Source organism: Annulohypoxylon truncatum, assembly GCF_022578515.1.
Source record: "Annulohypoxylon truncatum strain CBS 140777 unplaced genomic scaffold F4807scaffold_63, whole genome shotgun sequence".
NCBI classification, from domain to species: Eukaryota; Fungi; Ascomycota; class Sordariomycetes; order Xylariales; family Hypoxylaceae; genus Annulohypoxylon; species Annulohypoxylon truncatum.
Window position 1 is genome coordinate 25,399 of NW_025953849.1, and position 18,549 is coordinate 43,947.

At 48.0% G+C, this 18,549-nt stretch overlaps 7 protein-coding genes across 7 annotated transcripts; 3 read left to right on the forward strand and 4 right to left on the reverse strand.

The window, feature by feature from the left end:
- Positions 1-129: 129 nt before the first annotated feature.
- F4807DRAFT_448358 (uncharacterized protein) lies at positions 130-1,265 on the forward strand. Its single transcript, XM_047999929.1, has one exon. It carries the CDS (start codon positions 296-298, stop codon positions 548-550), a length of 255 nt encoding a protein of 84 aa, XP_047848733.1. The 5' UTR covers positions 130-295; the 3' UTR covers positions 551-1,265.
- A 176-nt stretch (positions 1,266-1,441) lies between these two features.
- Positions 1,442-5,483, reverse strand: F4807DRAFT_465887 (cysteine proteinase; the record flags this gene model as incomplete). The annotated part of the gene is made up of 5 exons (XM_048002331.1): positions 1,442-2,122; positions 2,181-3,298; positions 3,451-3,844; positions 3,901-5,324; positions 5,390-5,483. The coding sequence occupies 5 exons, from the start codon at positions 5,481-5,483 to the stop codon at positions 1,442-1,444; spliced, it is 3,711 nt and encodes a 1,236-aa protein (XP_047848734.1).
- A 1,628-nt stretch (positions 5,484-7,111) lies between these two features.
- F4807DRAFT_448364 (uncharacterized protein) lies at positions 7,112-8,104 on the forward strand. Its single transcript, XM_047999930.1, has 3 exons — positions 7,112-7,426; positions 7,531-7,650; positions 7,736-8,104. Exons 1-3 carry the CDS (start codon positions 7,225-7,227, stop codon positions 8,059-8,061), a joined length of 648 nt encoding a protein of 215 aa, XP_047848735.1. The 5' UTR covers positions 7,112-7,224; the 3' UTR covers positions 8,062-8,104.
- Positions 8,105-9,149: 1,045 nt separating this feature from the next.
- On the reverse strand, positions 9,150-11,047 carry F4807DRAFT_454814 (uncharacterized protein; the record flags this gene model as incomplete). Its single annotated transcript, XM_048000633.1, has 3 exons — positions 9,150-10,765; positions 10,839-10,886; positions 10,960-11,047. The coding sequence occupies 3 exons, from the start codon at positions 11,045-11,047 to the stop codon at positions 9,150-9,152; spliced, it is 1,752 nt and encodes a 583-aa protein (XP_047848736.1).
- A 1,159-nt stretch (positions 11,048-12,206) lies between these two features.
- On the reverse strand, positions 12,207-14,875 carry F4807DRAFT_448368 (prim-pol domain-containing protein). Its single transcript, XM_047999931.1, has 5 exons — positions 14,428-14,875; positions 14,174-14,371; positions 13,642-14,088; positions 12,617-13,584; positions 12,207-12,498 (listed from the first exon to the last, which is right to left on the reverse strand). Exons 1-4 carry the CDS (start codon positions 14,691-14,693, stop codon positions 12,951-12,953), a joined length of 1,545 nt encoding a protein of 514 aa, XP_047848737.1. The 5' UTR covers positions 14,694-14,875; the 3' UTR covers positions 12,207-12,498; positions 12,617-12,950.
- On the forward strand, positions 12,292-12,784 carry F4807DRAFT_465890 (YggU-like protein; the record flags this gene model as incomplete). Its single annotated transcript, XM_048002332.1, has 2 exons — positions 12,292-12,498; positions 12,617-12,784. 2 exons carry the CDS (start codon positions 12,292-12,294, stop codon positions 12,782-12,784), a joined length of 375 nt encoding a protein of 124 aa, XP_047848738.1.
- A 570-nt stretch (positions 14,876-15,445) lies between the features above and the next one.
- On the reverse strand, positions 15,446-17,763 carry F4807DRAFT_465892 (nucleotide-diphospho-sugar transferase; the record flags this gene model as incomplete). The annotated part of the gene is made up of 3 exons (XM_048002333.1): positions 15,446-17,479; positions 17,537-17,593; positions 17,662-17,763. The coding sequence occupies 3 exons, from the start codon at positions 17,761-17,763 to the stop codon at positions 15,446-15,448; spliced, it is 2,193 nt and encodes a 730-aa protein (XP_047848739.1).
- Between the last annotated feature and the right edge of the window lie 786 nt (positions 17,764-18,549).

Below are 18,549 nucleotides of genomic sequence, written 5' to 3' on the forward strand. Positions count from 1 at the left end.
GTTATTCACGTAACCCATCATAAAATCTCTCCTTAATTATAAAACCGGGTTAATCGTTTTATCCGAATTAAAACGGTGGACCCAGGGGCTAAAACTTTCCCGCCTCACCCTTTCAATCTTACTTTAACATCCATTCCTCATTATCAACACTACCATTTAGAGCAATAGGAGAAGAACCAGACATCGCGCGATATACATGAAAAAATATACAAGAAATTTATAATTAATAAAATAATTCTACAACTGATGAGAAAATTATAAAAAAGGCGGTGGGAAAAAGGGAGACAATATAATAATGCCAGCAACAGGAGGAACCCGACCGAAAGGTCTCCACATAAAACACCTGACCGAGATGGAGCGCTTCCGCGTCCGGACGCTGTACTACGACGCCGGCATGAGCAAGCCGCGCATCAAGCAGGTCACCGGCTACTCCACCAGCCAGATCCGCACCGCCATCCACGCCCAAACCGCCGCCGTCGCCCCGCGCTCGGGGAGGCCGAAAAGAGGTAAAGATCCCTACAGTACTACTATTGTAGTATCATCTAGATAGGGGTAGATAGATAGAGGTAAGCTAATCACACCAGTAGGATCCGACGGCCAAACGCCCACGAAGAAGCAGGCAGATAACGCTGGTCCCTCCTCGCAGAGCTCAGCCGGGGGTGAATCTACCGCGGCACAGGAGAATAACAGTAACAACACTCCTGTTGCGCACCCCTTACTCGACATATCCATGCACGCTCTTCAAGAAGCGTCGCAGCAGCAGCTTTCTCCCTTGTTCACAGCCAGCCCATCATCCCCCTCTCCTTCCGCCGATCCGTCTACCTCCTCTTCCTAATCACTGCCTTTCCTTCCTTTGTTTATGGCTTACGACACGAGATTGTATATCTCAGGGGCGGTTTTATTATGGAAGTACCTGTGCTGTTGAATTAGGTACAGGGGAATGTGCCGTCACGGATAGTTTTGTGTATTGTTAGAATCCGAGAGCAAGCGTAAAGGACCTACTGTGTCTGTCAGGTTCCACAATCTTCCTGTCTTTTGGTCAAGAGTACGATTGAATTAAGTCTGAGAGTATACCCCTGATCTTAACGGCGAACAGTATCTAATGCATGGCAAGCCGGAATTTACAGGACGAAATAACGCCTGTGGTTGACTTACCTGTAGTAAGAATACCTAATACTCTACGTCACAAGTTTAATTAGTCGGACCAACCAAAAGTTTCATGATCATCGTTTTCATTTCTCATTGAGTGATTCAGACAATATGCCATCTCGGCCTACCTAGGTCAGTTTTCCTGGGTACAAAAATCATAGCAAACTCCCCTGCTAATGCAATTGTGGACTCATGATGCGTGAGATGAAAGAACAAGGGTATATACCAGGATCAGAACATGGTAGCACTCGCTGCTACACTAACCTGACGAACCCCCGTCGATGAAAGAAACTTAGATGAGTTCTGGCATCACTCCCTCGATCGTCTCTACCTCCTGGACTGTAGGGGTTTCATGAGTGGTAGTCGAGGGGTCTGCGGCCTCGGGCTTTTGACGCTGAGGCACGTCGACTAGGTCGTCCTTCATCTCATCTCGAACGTAGGCGACATAATAAGGATCACCAGTCTGGTTTAAGTCATCCAGAACAGCCTCGGTGCCGCGGCTATCTTCTGTAACCGTCTCGTCGTTGTAGCGGTACCAGACATTGCGTTTAAAGTCTCGGATCCAGACCCAATAGTGACCCGCCGCCGTGCCACCACGGTGGCAAATCACAGCATGGATTGCATACTTCTCGCTCTTCATAGAGTCAAAAGTAGTCTCTTCCTTTTGACGCAACTCGAGAACTTCCTCCAGAGTTCCCACATCGAGTGGTGAGGCGGTTTCCCAGAGAATGTCGCCTAACTTATCGCTGAGCGGTTCGTCAGCTGGCGAGTCTAGCGTAGCTTTAGACATCTTCGATAATATCGACTCGATAGGGTCCAGCGTGTTGGATAGCTCATCCTTAGCCTGCAGGCCAATATCATCAAGGAACGGCTTATCCAGATGAGATTCTTGCTTCGACTTCTCAATTGCTGCCACAGTCGTATTTTGCAGTTCTTGGGCATCCATCATCTGAAAATCCTTGAATTCAGGGTCCTTAAGTTTAGGATTAGCACTGGATGGTTCAAAATAAGAAGGCAGTAATATAACTAACCACTGCGTTAGCCCACACTTCAGGGCCCTGGTTGGCTTTGCTCTTCTGATTGCTCGGGTGGATCTTGGTTCCAAGTTCTTTCAGGCGTTCCTTAAGCGCCCATGTCCTTTTACGAGCAATCCAGACGGGATAACCATCCTTAGCCTCCATGTAACGATCAAGATACAAGACCTCTGGGATAATAACGGGATTCTTGTTTTTACCCTTTGGGGTGCTTCTTTGAATGCAGATATGCAAGATAGGCGGAAGCGATCGAATGCTGCTGTAGCGTGCACGGTTTCCGTCATCGATCGGTTCATAAGAGAAATATCGATCTAAAGCCTCGACTAGTGTGCATCGTGCATTGCTCGCTCCATCTGCATTGTTGTTTGTGCCCTCCGAGGTCTCGCTCACCTCCTCGGGATAAGCGGTGATCCAGCGCTCTGGTACGATCTCGACATTCACAGGATTCTCTTCAATGGGAGTGACTGAGCCGTTTGTAGGCTGACCCTTCTTAGTCTTGATGGTGTAATTCACAATAGTAGTGAAAAATGTCTCTGTAATCTTGTCGGCTTGTAAACCGGATAGCTCGGATAATCCCATCGGGCCATCTGAACGTATTGCACGCATGAAGTGTTCTAAGATGTTACCGATGATCTCCCCAACGTCTTGCTGAGCTGTTCCTGAACGGTCGGAATGTTCTAATCGTCGTGAAACTTCTGCGAACTTGGCATCAAGAGATGAAGACTCAGCCACGTCCTCCATCTTGACATCATTCGACTGGGAAACGGGAGTATCCTCATTCGGCGTTTTTGACTCAGTGTTCGCCATGACTACGTCCTCGCTCTCATCAACTAATGTTTGGGAACTTTGTGAGCTAGCCAGTTCCAGCTTATCATTAACTGACTCGACAGTTACATTCACCTGCCCACTCACTCCGTTGTCATTATTTGCCTGGGGAATAGCAGGCGGTGCTGGTGATGGCCGTGCTGGTAAAGGTGGCGGAATATTCTGTGACTGCCGATCTAAAATATCTCTGGCCGATGAGAGAGCTGTATTCGCAAGTTTTTGTGATGGCTGAGCTGCGATTTGTGCAGTTGTCTGTAGATCAGCGAACAAACCCTGGAGCATCTCGACAACTTCCTATGATGTTAGCGTTTTCCGTAGAAAAAATAGAAAAAAAAAAAAAAAAAAAAAAAAAAAAAAAAGAGAGAGAGAGAGAGAAGGAAAGAAAAAGGGAGGAAAGTAGGAAAAGAAATGCAAAAAATTAATAGATGATTGGGATGCTTACATTGTCTGGCAACAATAGCTTCTTCTAGATTAACACTAGTGCCATTGCCTCCAGTTCGACGTCGTGCAACAGTCTCCTCGTCAAGCTCAAGTTTGACATCGTCAAAGTTGAGCACTATATCACGAACTACTTTGACGTTGTAGAAGTATTGAAGAAGACTGTTTAGGTAGCACGTGTTACCGATATTCTTAAGCCCAGGTGGCGTAACAGGGAGGGTCAACAATATCGGTGCCGAGTGCGGTTGAGGGATGAGCATTGGCATAAAGTCGGTCTCCTTCACAAATTCGGCAATCTTCTGCAATTCGTTCGCCTCTTCCGGGTTCTCTAACTTTCGCTTGTGATCGGATAGAACGTTGAGAGCCTCGATAACTCTGCCTCGGTCGATATTATCCTTCTATTATAGTAATTAGATACATCAAAGCAAGTTGCAGTGAGATGAGGATGACTTACACGAATCAGCCGCTCGACAAAGTCGCGGATTATCTCTGCGGTGTAGCTCGGTTCAACCTCTAAGAAATTTGCCGCTGCAGAAAGAGACATCGTTCCGCTTGAACCAGATAAGGCGAGTCCTGGTATTTCTGCATGCCCCAAAATCTTTGGATCAAGTTCGCTCACGATATCCCGTCCGAGGTGATTGCCAATCGCTTCGAGTTGCTGCAGAGCTTGGGCCTTGAACTCATCGGGCGCATATGACTTAGCCATTTCGTAGTATCTGGCCAAGAACCAGTCCGACGTCATGCCACTATCAGGGGAAGCATTGAAGAATTCATAAGCCTCTTCCACCTTTATTTCCATAGGGGTCGCATTATCAAAGCGAGACCTATACATGATAATTTCAATAGATGCATCCTCGCTGTGATTTGCAATGCAACGCAGACCGGCATCCAGATACTCGTTACGATCTCTCGGACGACGCTTGGAAAGGAGAATCGCGGCCCAGCTGAAGAACTCAGGGGGATAGTGTGCTAAACAACCCAGAAGGTTCAAATCATCGTCCGAAACTGTGGAAATGAAAGCGAGGTTAGGTGTACTGGCTGTGGGATAATCAGCTTGAAATGTTGCCAAAAGTTTTTCCCAGGCATTAACTGTATTTCCACCAGCAAACAAAATTTCAAGCTCCATCACAGCATCTTCCATACGAGCTCGTAGAGTTCGAACTCGGGTTGGTTCTTTTTCCTGTTCCGGTGGAGGAATGTACCAACACTCCTCGCCGGTTGAAGGGTCGATGCCTTCGTAGAAGCCTAGGAATCTCAGCAAGGCGTCGAAGTCGCTCCGCATACTCACGAAAAACCGCTTGTTACGCTTGTTGACCATCAATGGGGCATCAAGGTTCTTCTTAAGAGCATCGGTGAGGTAAGTCCGAAGAATGCCTTCGGACCCAAGATTTGTCGCGCTTTTTAGTCCTGAATATCGAATCTCATCTTCGGCCAGTGCAAGCCTCAGGTTCTTCTCAACCCTGTTCTTATCAGAAAGCTTTGCCACATCTACCGGAGAAAGTCTCCAGGGCACAACGTCGATCTTGATATTGAATAAGCAGTCGCCGGCCACACAGATAAATCTGGCATGACTAGTGGTGTCATCATAAGGGCTCTTTCCAGCTTTGGCTCCAGCCCTATACGTGGACCTTTCGCCGCAGGAAACGAGCATGTGGTGACGATGCTCCGTGCCCCAACTCTCAACGTGCTGAGAATCGTTTGTGATGTGGAAGTGATACCGACAACGGTTACAAGTCAATGAGAGAAAGTTCTGGTGTTCGGTGTAATACGATTGACTGCCAACTTCCAGCAACTCATGGCTGGCGCAATCACTGTGTACGTCAAGTACGGGCAATTTTGATGCCAGAAAGTCTCGGAGAAACATTGGAGACGTAAGAGCTTTGAGTTTTCATTAGTATTCCGTTTAATGAGAGATGATTGCTGTATAGCACATGAAAACTTACGGTGGGGGTCTGGGCCAAGCTGTAGACTAAGTCTTGCTTGCCATTGCAGTCGGCGAAGTTCCGCCAGGTCGTCCAACTTGTAAAGTGGCTCCATCGTGAATAATCAAGCCCGTGTGGGCATGAGTCTGGGAAGAAATAAGTAGGCGTCAGCATATCCTTCGCCTCTTTTCCGGACAGTCACCGAGGATTTCCGGAGAGCAATACCTATGTAAAAGAGATATGCAGGTTCGGGAATTCCAGGATACATATGATTATCACGCACACTTACCTAGCTGCTCGAAACTCTATACCACATAAAAAGAGGTTTATTGACAATAGAGGGATGCTTTACCCAATCTAAGCAAATTATTAACGAAGAATAAATGTGATAGCCTCGAAAGTACTCACCATAACAAAACGGGGTAAACTTAGATAGGATAAGGGCTGGTAGAATTCCCTAAAATAATGTTAGCAGGTGACATAGATACGGTGCAAGAAGAAGGGGGCATATTATGTAAATTTGCTTCTCCCTTTTATACGGAGATAGATGCAGCGAAGATTCCCATAACTAGTAATGATACTCAAAGAATATTATTTCAACCCGTGGAAAAAGATGACGGGAGTTAAGGGACGGGAGAGGAGATTCTTTCACTGTTGAAATAGGGTTGGGCGATATAAGGTAGATATGTGAATAGCATGTGTACGGAATGGTACGATCATCCAACCTTGACTGTTCTATCATCCTATGTTTCTAGACACCCAAGTAGATATCTCAGGATTACTCCTGAAGCCAAGCCTACTTGGCGACATTGTGAGGAGAGGTTGGATGGATGTAATAGAATAGCAAGTGAATATAAGTGCTCGTGATTGCCGAGACCAAGCTTCCTGTGATTAAAGGCACGCATTCATGACCTTCAAAAGAGAGAAAAACTAGGCGATATGTGGTTGGGATATGAAGTAACAAGGGGAGCCGACACATAGCTACTCCTCCAAGCAAAGGGGATAAAAGGTGCGAGAGAGGAGGGGGATGAAAAAAGATGCGGAAAATACATACCTTTGACGAAGGAATGTGATTAGATGCTCATTACGAGTAAATAAAACGGTAAAGACGATTCCCTGTGGGATGTTAGATGTAGAAATGAACGACGATGGATACAGGGGAGGATTCACAAATGCTTGCCTGAGACGGGTATCATGAATATGGATCAATGACATAAACCCGAAGGAGTCCAAGTCCAACTGCGGGAAAAGGAGTGACGTATGATAAAATCAAAAGGAAAAAAACAACGCGAGTCGACGCGAGGGGTATCTGTGTGAACGTGCCTCCAGTGACAATATGTGCGCGATGGAGTAAGCGTTGTGGTGAACGGTTTTCCGCAGACTTGATGAATCTTTTTTCTTGAAAAAGATGTGATGCTTGAAGCCGATCCAAGGTTGCCTCTCAAAGATTATGGAGCTAGGATAATCAGTAAGCTCAACTAGGTAGGTACCGGGAGTACCTAGCTGCAGCTAGCTGTATGGTCCGTGCGACAGCGCTTACAGCTCTTGAGTGGTACCCAAACACTGCCACATCTTCCTGTGTGGCGGTTGGCTTGCGTAGGCGGGCAGGGCGGGTTATCGGATATTCCTTTGCCTAGCGCGGTTTCTTCGAAACTCAAAGTAACAGCCAATAGGAGAAACTTCGGCTATATTGAGCCAGTCAACTTCGATGTAATTGATCGAAGATCAAAGCTCGAAGCTTTAGAGGAAAACCCCGGCTATCAATCTCCTCCTTCGACATAACCCACACCCGAACAACCCACTCATATACTCTCGAGCCCAACTTGTGAATAGCCTCCTTCGGGCTGGAGTCCAAGATGGCGAACCCACATCCCATCCAAGCCATACCGGAGGAGACACCCTTCCACCCGCACGATGCTCTGAAGTCCGGAATAAAAGGCGCGATTCTCGGCGGATCCGCCGGTTTCATCGTTGCCGCCGTTCAGAACTCTCTAGCCAAGACTAACGTAGGAGCTTGGGCGGTTCTCACTCGGGGTGGTGGCACCATAGCCATGTTCAGTACGTTTACTCCCCATCCCAATTGGAAACGAGGCCATGTCGTGCTCTACCGGGTCTAGAGCAAGCCTATCCGGGCTTGATAAGGAACTAACATATTCTCACAGCTGCCGTCACCTCCGTGTATAGCTTCTCCAAGGACGCAACCGCCAACCTAAGAGAGAAGAACGACACTTTTAACACAACCGTCGCCTCCTTCCTAGGCGGAGCCACCATCGGCCTTAGGAGTATGTCTTTTCCCCCTCTCCCCTTAGCTGTAGGCCTATCATTTTCATGATAACCATGTTGCTAACCATGCCGCCCCCCAAAAAGCTGGCCGAATACCCCAAATCCTCGGCTTTGGCGCCGCCTTTGCTGCAGTCATGTCGACTTTCGAGTATACGGGTGGCAGTTTGCGCGGCCGAGCCCGTACCGAGAATCCGGAGATGGACGACTATGAATATAAGGAGGCTCAGCGCAAGACTCGGCGACGGCCTATTGAGGAGACCTTGGCCAACATCGGAGAGGGCAGAGGTATTAATATTTCCATTGTCACTTCCACCACCCGCCCCGCCTCCTGTAAACCCTGCTCTGCCTCCACCACGCCGTCCCACTGCTGTGGTGGCTGTGGTGACAATGACAATGACTGCAAAGACTAACGCGCGACTCCTAATAATATAGGCATCAAGCCCGAGAACTATGAGGAGCGCCGAAGACAGCGATTAAAGGAGAAGTACGGTGTTGAGATCAACCCCGTGCGCGCCGATGGGCTATAATCGCGATGACAGATTCGGATTTGATTATTTTGCGGAGCTAGGAAGCATGGCTTCTATTAACCGGCTCGAGCCTTAGGGCACCTAGTTCTGGTCGGCTAGTCGCAGCAAGGCGACAACGATCGATCACATAACCTCATCTACAGTACCTAGATAGGTAGGAGTAGGTAAGGGGACACCTACGAGAAGTACCACCTTGTACATAAAGAAGAATCGGAGCTCTTGAAGTTCATATATCTGCCTCCTGCTTCTAATAGCCAATAGACGGCGATGAGCTCTCGTCAAGGAGGCGGAGCTTGACCTTGTGGTAAGTTGACGATTCCCTTTCTTTCATACCCTACCTGCCTATCTACTATGATGAAATTTTTAGAGGCTGTTTATGACTCGTGTCTCACGAGCATGATTCATCCAACTCACCACATTGTTCTATCTTATTCTGATTACCGTCCGGAACTCAAACATGCACATATTCGTATCTTTGTCTGTGGAGCTTAGGCTAACACGTATGTTTCAGATCACGTCAATCCATGTGCTGCGATGTTCATGCCAAAGGAAAGTAGTAGTTCGTTTGCAATCCATACCATATAGAAATGCCGGCCTATTTGTTCAGTCCAGGTACCGGCTTTTTGGGAATCTTCTGCCTAATCTAACGCCTAACCTAGCTGACCCCCAATTACCCTTGCGAAAACCAACTAGATGAGTCCCTGAAGGGGATGCAAAATCTAAACGTATACACAAGGTAGTCCGTAAAAGAGAAAAAAGCCTGCCCTTATAATCCCGTGTTTCCTCCCTAGTACAAACTCCGGGTCGCCGTCCAACAGGACACCTAGAATGATCCAGTGCCAGACTTGTAACCCAATGGTTCCTCCGTAGAAAGGTCTCATAGTCCAGTTCGGAATGATCTAGCCCTGCTGGTTTCCTGAAACCGAACCTGTAAGCTAGCTCAAACATACTGCTGTGACATCATCATAGTCTCAGTAGAAGTTTTGCAAATCCGGACCAGGGCCACCCGAGGGCCGTCCCTGACCATTACCACCCATCCCAGGCCATTGACCCGGGATTGGGAACGGCTGGCCGTACGGCGGAGGGGGAGGCAAATGCTGGTGGAACTGAGGGCCGCCCTGAGGTAATGCTGGAAAGGTGTTGTCGTCATACGAAACAGCTGCTGCACCATATCCATTCTGAGAGCTTTCGCGAGTGTCAACGTCGTCCAAAGAGCGATAGCCATGGGCTCCCTTGCCGCTTCTACCAGAATTCTTGTAGCCTCCTCTGCCGCCACGGTTACCCCGAGGAGCACCGCCACCTCTGTGGCCACCGCGACCCCGATTGTCACCTCCACCTCGCGATTGAGATGAGTTGTAGTAATCTCGGGCACCGTTACCACGATCCCTGCCGTGGTGACGAGATTGGCGATCATCATCGCTGGGAAACTTGCGCTTGGAGCCTCTATGCGGGAACAGCCTGTCGTGCTGGTCGTCCTCGCCATCTTGATCTTCGCGATCGATACGGAGCATGACCTTTTCACCCACCGTAGTCTCGAAAACGAAGTTTTGATCAGCTGGGACTGGTTGCCATTGATGGATCTTATTTACATCAGCGGGACGAGTTCCTCCTTTCGCGCCCATGACGACGGCCGGTGTCCGGTTGTCGGAGTGGTAGATGGCATTAGCAGGAACGGGCCTTACACGCACCGCCCAGAGGTTTGACTGATAGGAGCCAATGTCGGTTACCTCCCACTTCATCTTAGAATTGAGGCCTCCTATCTTATCTAAAATGTGCTGTGGGCAGGATCGTGCTGTGATGAGGATAGTGTTAGCAAGGGGTTTAAGGTCCTTCGTCTCCGGTGCCAACGTGTTAAGAAGCGAGATTAGTCGCTTCGTATCAGAAGGCTGGATCATGTAGCTGGTGAACAAGACGGCTTTCTTGATAGCTAGGCGCCCACTCCGTCCGCCTTTTCGTTCTTTTGCAACAGCGATGTTGTGGGCGTTGATAAGGTGTTGCACTTCTGCCACCTCAACGACGGGATCGAGGGTAGTAGAGAGCTCAGCCACTGGTACGACGTGGCCAGTAATCGGGTTCAGTCCGCGATTGATGAGATGCTTGTTGTAATCAGCAAAGAAATCCCGAAACCCCCCGACGTGTTTCGGGCGGTCTTCGTAAATTCGCATCTCTTTCGCCGATGCGTATGTTCCCAGTACTGCTCTCAAGAAGATCTGCTTGAATTCCATAGTAGACTGGAAGCGCTCGCGGTTAGGGCCAATCGCCGGCTTCAACCCAATCATGTCGAACTGGAGACCTTTGCTCGCGACAATTCGCTTGATGAGCTGAGAGAAGCCTTTCTCAGAACGTCCAGTCAGGAGAACGGTGAGAGCATCATCTTGCTCCATGCTCAGTTGGACCAACTGAACGATTTTCTCATTCCACCATCCATTCCAGGCGCGCTTCTCTTCTTGTTCGACACCTTCGCCAGTTGCAGATAGGATTCTCGAGTCATGCCACCAACCGCCATTCACAAAGATATCAGGGCTCATCAGCTGCCCGACCGTCGGACCGTTCCATAACTTGGGGTTCGGGAGAGGAGTCTTGAATACTACGAAGTCGCCCACTGTTAGCTATGAAAGGGGGTCGAGGCGAGCAAGCAAGCAAGCAACGTAGATACTAACAGGTATTATCGAAGTCGTAGACGTGAACGGCATTGATCGCGTTGACAGCTTAAGTGGCAGGTTAGTAGAGAACATAATAATGCAATAATCGTAGGACCATATTGCCCAGGTGGAAACTCACGCGGAAGCTTCTTATCTAAAATAGACCATCGGCTAAGAGCTGTGATGGTGTGGCCGTGATCGGCGCGGGCGACTTGATCGGACACCATCCTTCGGTATCCGCGTAACGAATGGCTTTTCAATAACGTGGGAATTCGCAATGAAAACATACAATTATAGCGACGATTTCATGTCGGATGCAAGTGAAGTGTCAAGAAGGCGTGATTAGAAACGTTTGTTGAGAGGAAGTTCGTTAACGTTGGGGGACGAAGGCTCTCGCGCCTTCTGAGGTATCTTGGTATTCGACCTGTCGCAATTGGTGAGAATTCCAAGTCCCTTAAAGCATCATAGCCCAGGAATCTAGGTATGTACAAGTTGCTAGAACTTATCGATAATATTTTTATCGTAACTTCGAGTACAAGATGCCCCACAAGAATTACTAGTTCACCAGTAACTTTAGAAAAACAGGTAAAACTTTCTCTAAAAAACAGGTAAATCCATTTTTAGACTAGCGCAACACCACTTTAAACCAATCAGCTTACAAACTGCACACAGTTGTTTTGCAATAACAAAAACTTTTTATTTAAAAAATGAAGTATATACTATTAGATAGAGATTAATGAGAGGAATCGATTGATCTAGGTTGCACTTGTATTAGACGTATAATGACTGAGATATCATAAAGAATTCATATGGCTGAGTAAGCAGGTGCGTTGGAGTTGAGGGGTATCACGTGCTACTGCAAGGTACTGCTCGCTCACCTTAAACACTGATAACTCATGGCAGAGCTAATGTAATTGGATAAAAATTACACCATTAGATTTGCTGGAATGAGGGCTTTATAACAGTATATGCTTTACTTTTAGAAACTCTTGCAAACAAAACCTATTCAGATTTTATTAAAGGGTTAGTGACTTAGGCGCGGGGCTGTTTTTTGGCTTATATAATGTTATTTTTAACTTATGTAATGCTGCTTAAGTAACTCGGATTTGCGTTTTTTAACCAATAAATAATAAGCTATAAATGGGTCCTATGTGGAGCTAGAGACAACCAGTAAGATTAGTGTCATAGCTTTGAACTAGTCTAAAAATGGATTTACCTGTTTTTTAGAGAAAGTTTTACCTGTTTTTCTAAAGTTACTGCTAGTTCACGGATGTACTTGCAGGGATTAGACGGTAAATATGGCCCAAGCTCCCTTTGCAGCTACAATTGGACGGTTTCCATGCATATTACATGCATATAAGAAAACATATGATATTACGTGGGACATCTCGAACCAGCATTTCATCTAAACAACAGATTCCAAGGTCGTCGAATCAACACATATGAGACACTCACTCATTATAATGAGAATATGGCTGCCCGTAACGCCATAACTCTCGTGCAGAAATCCAAGGCTTCAGCCCCAGAGATCCTACAGCTACGATGTCACATCCGGCCAGGCGCAAGCAAAGTACGCGAGGGAGTTGCTGCTGTTACGGATGAGTGCATCGAAATGTGTGTTGCGGCTCCACCACAAGACGGAAAGGCGAACAAGGCCGTGGTTGAGATTCTAAGCGAGGTAAGCATATTCAGATCTGTTGGTTCAAGAAGTTATAGAAACTCTACGTATCTAGATAGAGTCGTTCACGGCATAGAAATCATACGAGATAGGACAGTAAATAGTGACACAATCCCAGATCCTAGGCGTCCCAAAATCAGACTTACAAATTACGCACGGGATGAAGAACAGGGACAAGACCATCAGCATCGCCAGCGCCTGCTTCCGGCGCGGAAAGGACATGGAAGGCAGTGAAGACATAGTAGCCATGGTTAGACAGAAGCTGCTCAGTCAAGAGTCGTCATAACGAACGCAACCCACGATAGAAGGATTAAAGTGGTGATCCGCTACCATTCATTAAATACCCATTCAGACTTCAATTTCGTGAACCCATACCCAAAACTCCGAGCCTATGCCATAGTACTAAGTGTACCTGATTAAAAGATATACATGGATGTATATGTATAAGCATCTCAGAATTCCATCCCCTCCTCCCTCTCACGCTTAACCTTCGGATCCGCCTCATCCTTCATAAGCGCCAGGACGAAACTCCTGAAGTACTCCACATACGGCCTCAAGCTCGTCTTCTCCCAATCCTGCAACGGCTTCTTCCCCTTTCCCCCGTCCTCCTTACCTTCCTCGCCACTATCTTCCTTCCACTCGTCAATTTCCTGCAGCAGCTCCTGCACCGTCGGCACGCCCAACGGGTCAAACTCCTCCAACTTCCGCGTATCAATCGGCACGCACACCCTGCCGGTGCCGGGGTGCACGACGAACGGGCTCTTCAGCAAATGGTTCAGCCTCTTGCTGACCTCGATATCGAGGCGCGGGTACGTGTACTCGAGCACGACGTCCTGCTTAGCCTCGAGCAGCGCCTGCGCGTCCAGTTTCTTGCTCGCGCCCGACTTGGCCAGCGCGTCGATGTCGGCCCACTTGGACGTGCTGGCGCGGCCTGGCGCCGCATCCCACTTCTTGCGCAGGCCCTCGTTAAGAGCTTTGTCCGGGAGGAGCGAGAGCAGGTGCTCCGCGCGCTCCGGGGACGCCCACGGATCCTGCGATTCGAGGACGTCGGATTGGAAGTGTGGGGCTAGGATCTCTAGACTCCGGCTTTAGGGTGGGCGTTAGCATGGTCGGAGCTTTCTAAAAGGGCAAGATCGGATGTACCTTATATGAGGGTGCAAAGGCCTCCAAAGATTAACCTTCTTGCCGCTCTGCGCACCACCTCGGATCACCTCGAGGTACCCGGCAATGGCCCTGCGCTTCTGATCGTCCATCGTGCGGGCCTTCTTATCGCAGACCCAGGCGTGGGCTCCTCTTCGGCCGGAGTACACCCACATGATATGCTTGAACCCGAAATCCTCCCGCAGCGCGACGTCTATGACCTTGATAGCCATAGTCATGAACTGCCAGCAGCGGTTGCAGATATTCGCCTTGTCGCAGCACGTGCGGATGTCGTCGTAGTCCGTCAAATCGATATCGAAGCACAGCTCCTTCGCCAGCGGCTTGAACGCGCTCGAGTTCCGCAGCGTCTTGCGGTCGCGCGGGTTCGTCGTGTACACGGGGCCGATCTCGAAACGGGTCGGCAGTTGGCGGAGCACGTCTTTGCGGAGTCTAGAAACCGGGCATGGTAAGCCACAAGCCACAAGCCCATTTCATAATTACGTAGCATCAAAACCATGAACAGACAGATACTCACAAGTCGGAGCTGGGGAAGGCTTGATATCGCAGGTAAATATCGCTCTGTAGCGTAAAGGCGAACTCGCGGTGCGCGAAGTCGTTGGTAGGTGTCGGGCTGTGGTTGAGCCACTGGAAGAGGTACCGCCAGGGGAAGAATCGCTGGTAGAACAGGCGCAGGATCTCGGGATCCGATGCTTTCACGGCTACCGGCCCATCACTAGAACATTTGTTAGAGAACTCTTCTGGCTAGGCATGATAATTCCGTAATCTCACAAGGGCGATGCTGGAGCCGACGACTTGTCTACGCCTGGCCGCGAACTGGGGAACTCATCATCCGAGTCAACATCCGCGAATAAGTCTTCTAATTTTGCGTCCTTCTTGTCATTTTCTTCTATTTTGATCTGTAAAGTATCTGTCTCAGCCATGGCGATATCGTTATCGGCTGCCTGGTCGTCGCCGTTCTGAGCTGGAATGTCCGTCATGGTCTCTTCGGCAACAGGGGTTTGAGAGTCGGCCTCGGGCGATTTGGAGTGAGGCATTATGAACGAAGTGATCTCTAAAACGTCCTCTATGGTCCAAACTCAACGTATCTGCTGATCTTTCAAACGAAGTCCCAGGGAACCATAGAGCATAGGTTAGTATTGTATGGTGTGAATGGGTACAACTATAGAGGGGCTATATCTTAATTGACTTTAATTGAAAACCGACGCGACGCGACGCGTTCACTAGGCAGCTAGATGTTATCGATAACATTAAAACCATCATGACGTAATCAATTCATTTATGCAATTATAAAGATCGGTATGTGTCTAATGAAGCATTGAGAATCATTTTCCGATGATATGATGGACGTCAATATTAATTGTGTTATACTACCTGGCTCGGGACACAATCAAGTGAATGGAATACCCAGGTACTGGTTGCTAGCATTATACAGGTAGTGATTCTATATCTGCCGTCTTACCATCACCCCTATTCGTAAGCGCAACTAGAAGGGACAAACCTCCGCAAGATAAATAGGTAGGTATTGCACCTCTTTTTAATTCAAGCCAACAATCAGATTTGACTTCTATCCCATTACTAAGGACCTGCTATAGACCTTTCCTATTCTGTAGAGGCTGCCACCACATACAGCCTATATCTCTAGAGAATCCGTAGTCATTTCAGTCCCGAACTGGAGCTTATTTCCCAGGCGAGAACGCCGAATCGAAGTCTTAGAAGACACCTTATGCCCTTTCGAGTGGAAATACGCTAGTCAGATTTGTTTCGTGTATTCTCGTACGCCGCAAAATCACTCATCGTCATCGTCTTCCTCCTCGCTTTCTTCATCGGCGTTTTCTAGCCACTCAACGAGCGCCTGGCACTTCTCCCGCACACCTGCTATTAGACCCTCCTCTTTACTCCTGTCATCCTCCCACCAACCCAAGATTCCGTCTTCCTCCAAGATATCGAGGTCGTACATTTGCTGCAGCATAGCAGCTAGAAGGTTTCCGGCCTTAGCGACTTCAATTATCTTCGCGCTGCTGGCGCACGCCTTCTGTACTGCTAGCGCAAACTCCACCTGTTCTGCCACGGAATGGTCACTAACACCAACATCCGATACGAAATCTGTCGCACCTTCACGTGATGTGAGTACCTGCTTAGCGGCCTTCGGGGGTTCCAATGCACCGTTCTCTGCGTTCGTTAGTTCGACGGCGCGTCGGACGAAGGCGGTCGCGACAGCTTTCCTCATCGCAGCATCGGATGCGTTATTAGCCAGTCGTAACGACGTAAACTCGAGCTTCTCGGATTCGAAGTTACCCGAAGTCCCACGGAGAACATCTAACAAACCATGAACCGCGTCGGAATGGAAAGAATAGAAGTTGGGACCACCTGAATCGTCTGAGGCAAACGAAGAAAGTCGTGATCTCGACGTGGGCTGGCTAAGGGTTGCCGATGCTCGTCCCGATTCGTCGTCAGACGAGTCATCATCATCTCCAAGCGTTGAGACGGATGAGTCTGAGAAATCAAGATCCTCAAGCGAGTATATAAGTGACTTTTGCAGGTTTGACGGGTCATCAGGATCCTCCTCGTCATCTTCGGGACTCTGAAAGAGCGTGCCCTTGCCTTCAGCGCCAACAATCTGGGGCTGCGATGATGCGGGTTTTCCGTATCCTGTGAAAAGAGATAACATCCTACCAGGTTCGACGTCCGTCAGATCGCCCAAGTGAACCCCGAACGATACAAGGGCACCCTCATGAACGTAGGCTTCTTTGCCCACAACTGTCTTCTCCGCGATAATCGCATGCTCCACCACAGCGCTGTCGTTAATTATAGCGTCATCCCATATGAAGCTGTTAACGATCCGCACATTGCTACCGATTTTGCAATTTCGGCCAATGACACTATTTCTTATTGTGCTACCTGATCCGACGTGGGTGTCTTTTCCGAGAATCGCATAGGTAACTTCGCTGTTCTCTTCAACCTCGACATCGTCCTCCCTGTACACACTAATACCCCGTAGTTGATAGGTCTGTCCTGGTAAGAGATTGCACTCGGGTACGAAGGGATATGTCCAGCCATTCAGCACGTCCTGGCTGATAGCGTCGTACATCTGGAGATTCCTAACGCGTGCGCTATAACCCTCGTTGACGATTTCGGTGTGAATCATTTTCCCGTTCAACTCCCAGTCCTTCAGCACGCCATGCAAGAAATTTGCGCGTGGGAGCTCGTAGTCAAAGCTCTCGGACCATAAGGCGAGAACATCGGGTGTACATATATCAATTTCAGCGTCGATTAAATCGGTCCGAGCTTCGGCTTCGCGGTTCTCGAGTATGGTTGGGTCAAGTGTAACATAATGATCGGCTTGCAATGGGTGTATTTCCTCGTAGTGTAGACATCTTTTAGCTTTCGGATCGATGATGAAGGCCGGTGTTATCCCTTTCGTCTTAGTGTTGTGCTGTCCTTCACCACCTTCTCGGAGGACCATGGTCATACATGAGTCTCGGTTCGCTTCTCGACGAACTCTGTGCGCTGCCAAAGCCCCCTCAAGGGAGATATTAGCAACCAAATCGCCATGTACCAATACGAAGTCGCCTCCGATGATATTGCGCTTGTCCAAATCTCGAAGGAAATCGCCTATGGATCTAGCATCGGCAACACGTATGAATTCGAGAGTCGTAAACGGGCATGATCTTAAGCCAGGACACCATCTGGAAGAATTGACATATCTCTCGATCTGCTCGTGGTGGTTGCCACAATATATGAAGACCTCCTGAACACCGTTCATGGCGAGGAATTCGAGGGAGTATTCGATGAGAGGTGTGTTCGCAAGGGGGAGGAGGCACTACAATGAAATCAGCAATCATGATTGTAGCCCAAGAAAGCTTTCCCATTGAATTACTCTTGGTTTCTCTACTGAGAAAGGGTGGAATCTAGTCTGGAAGGAATCTGCTATAAGCTGAGGATCATGTTAGCTATAGCTGTCACTACTGCCCCACGATAGTTCGGAAATAGAGAAATACATACCACTGCTTGAAGAACATCTTCTCTCTTGTCTTCCGTTCCTGGCTTTCCAGATTTCTTTCCTTTTGAAGAGGCGCCACTTTTGACACCTTTATTCTGCGACATTTCGACTGAATGATGTCTGTCGTTCGTTATATGTTGCGCATGAACGTGAATGTGTAATTGAAGATGAGATGATGTTTTGGTGATGGACAAGTTAAAGTTATTTGGAGGGGCAGTTTTTGGAGTTGCGTTATAACGATATTACCCCGCTATTTCTTACCTTTACTCATTAAAGAAATATCATTATAAGTTTATAGAGATAATTACGTAATGAACCGTTTGGAATCTGGATCACTGATCAAATCAAAAGATTCAACTCCTATGTAATAGGTACAACGTCTTGTCACCCACAATCATTTGAGCTTCAACGATCTTCATACGTTATCCCTTTACCATATCGATATTGAAACATATTCATCAGGATTAATATACGTTTAACAGATGAACGTCTAGAAGCTCAAGAGCTTATCCATGTTCTTAAAGAAGGACTTCACCAGAGGCTTGAATATATGCATTCAAGAAGACAATTAAGGAGACGCAATCGCATGCTTCGTCATGTGTCAAATTGTTCACGATCTCTGTTGCCATCGATCTCTCCTGCCAACCCCGAAGGGATTAATATCGATATATCCAATATATTCGAGTCCCAGAATACATCTTCTCAAGATTTAAGGCAAATTTCCTTACTCTAATTTAGTAACGAACACAATATCTCTGGTAGGGTAAACCAAGATATAATCCAGGGAATAGAAGACCGTTCCCCGACTGTCCACGATGATTCGGTTACGAGTTCATAATTTTCCGAAGACCTATATTGGACTTAGAGGCCGGGATGGATCAACAGAGTAT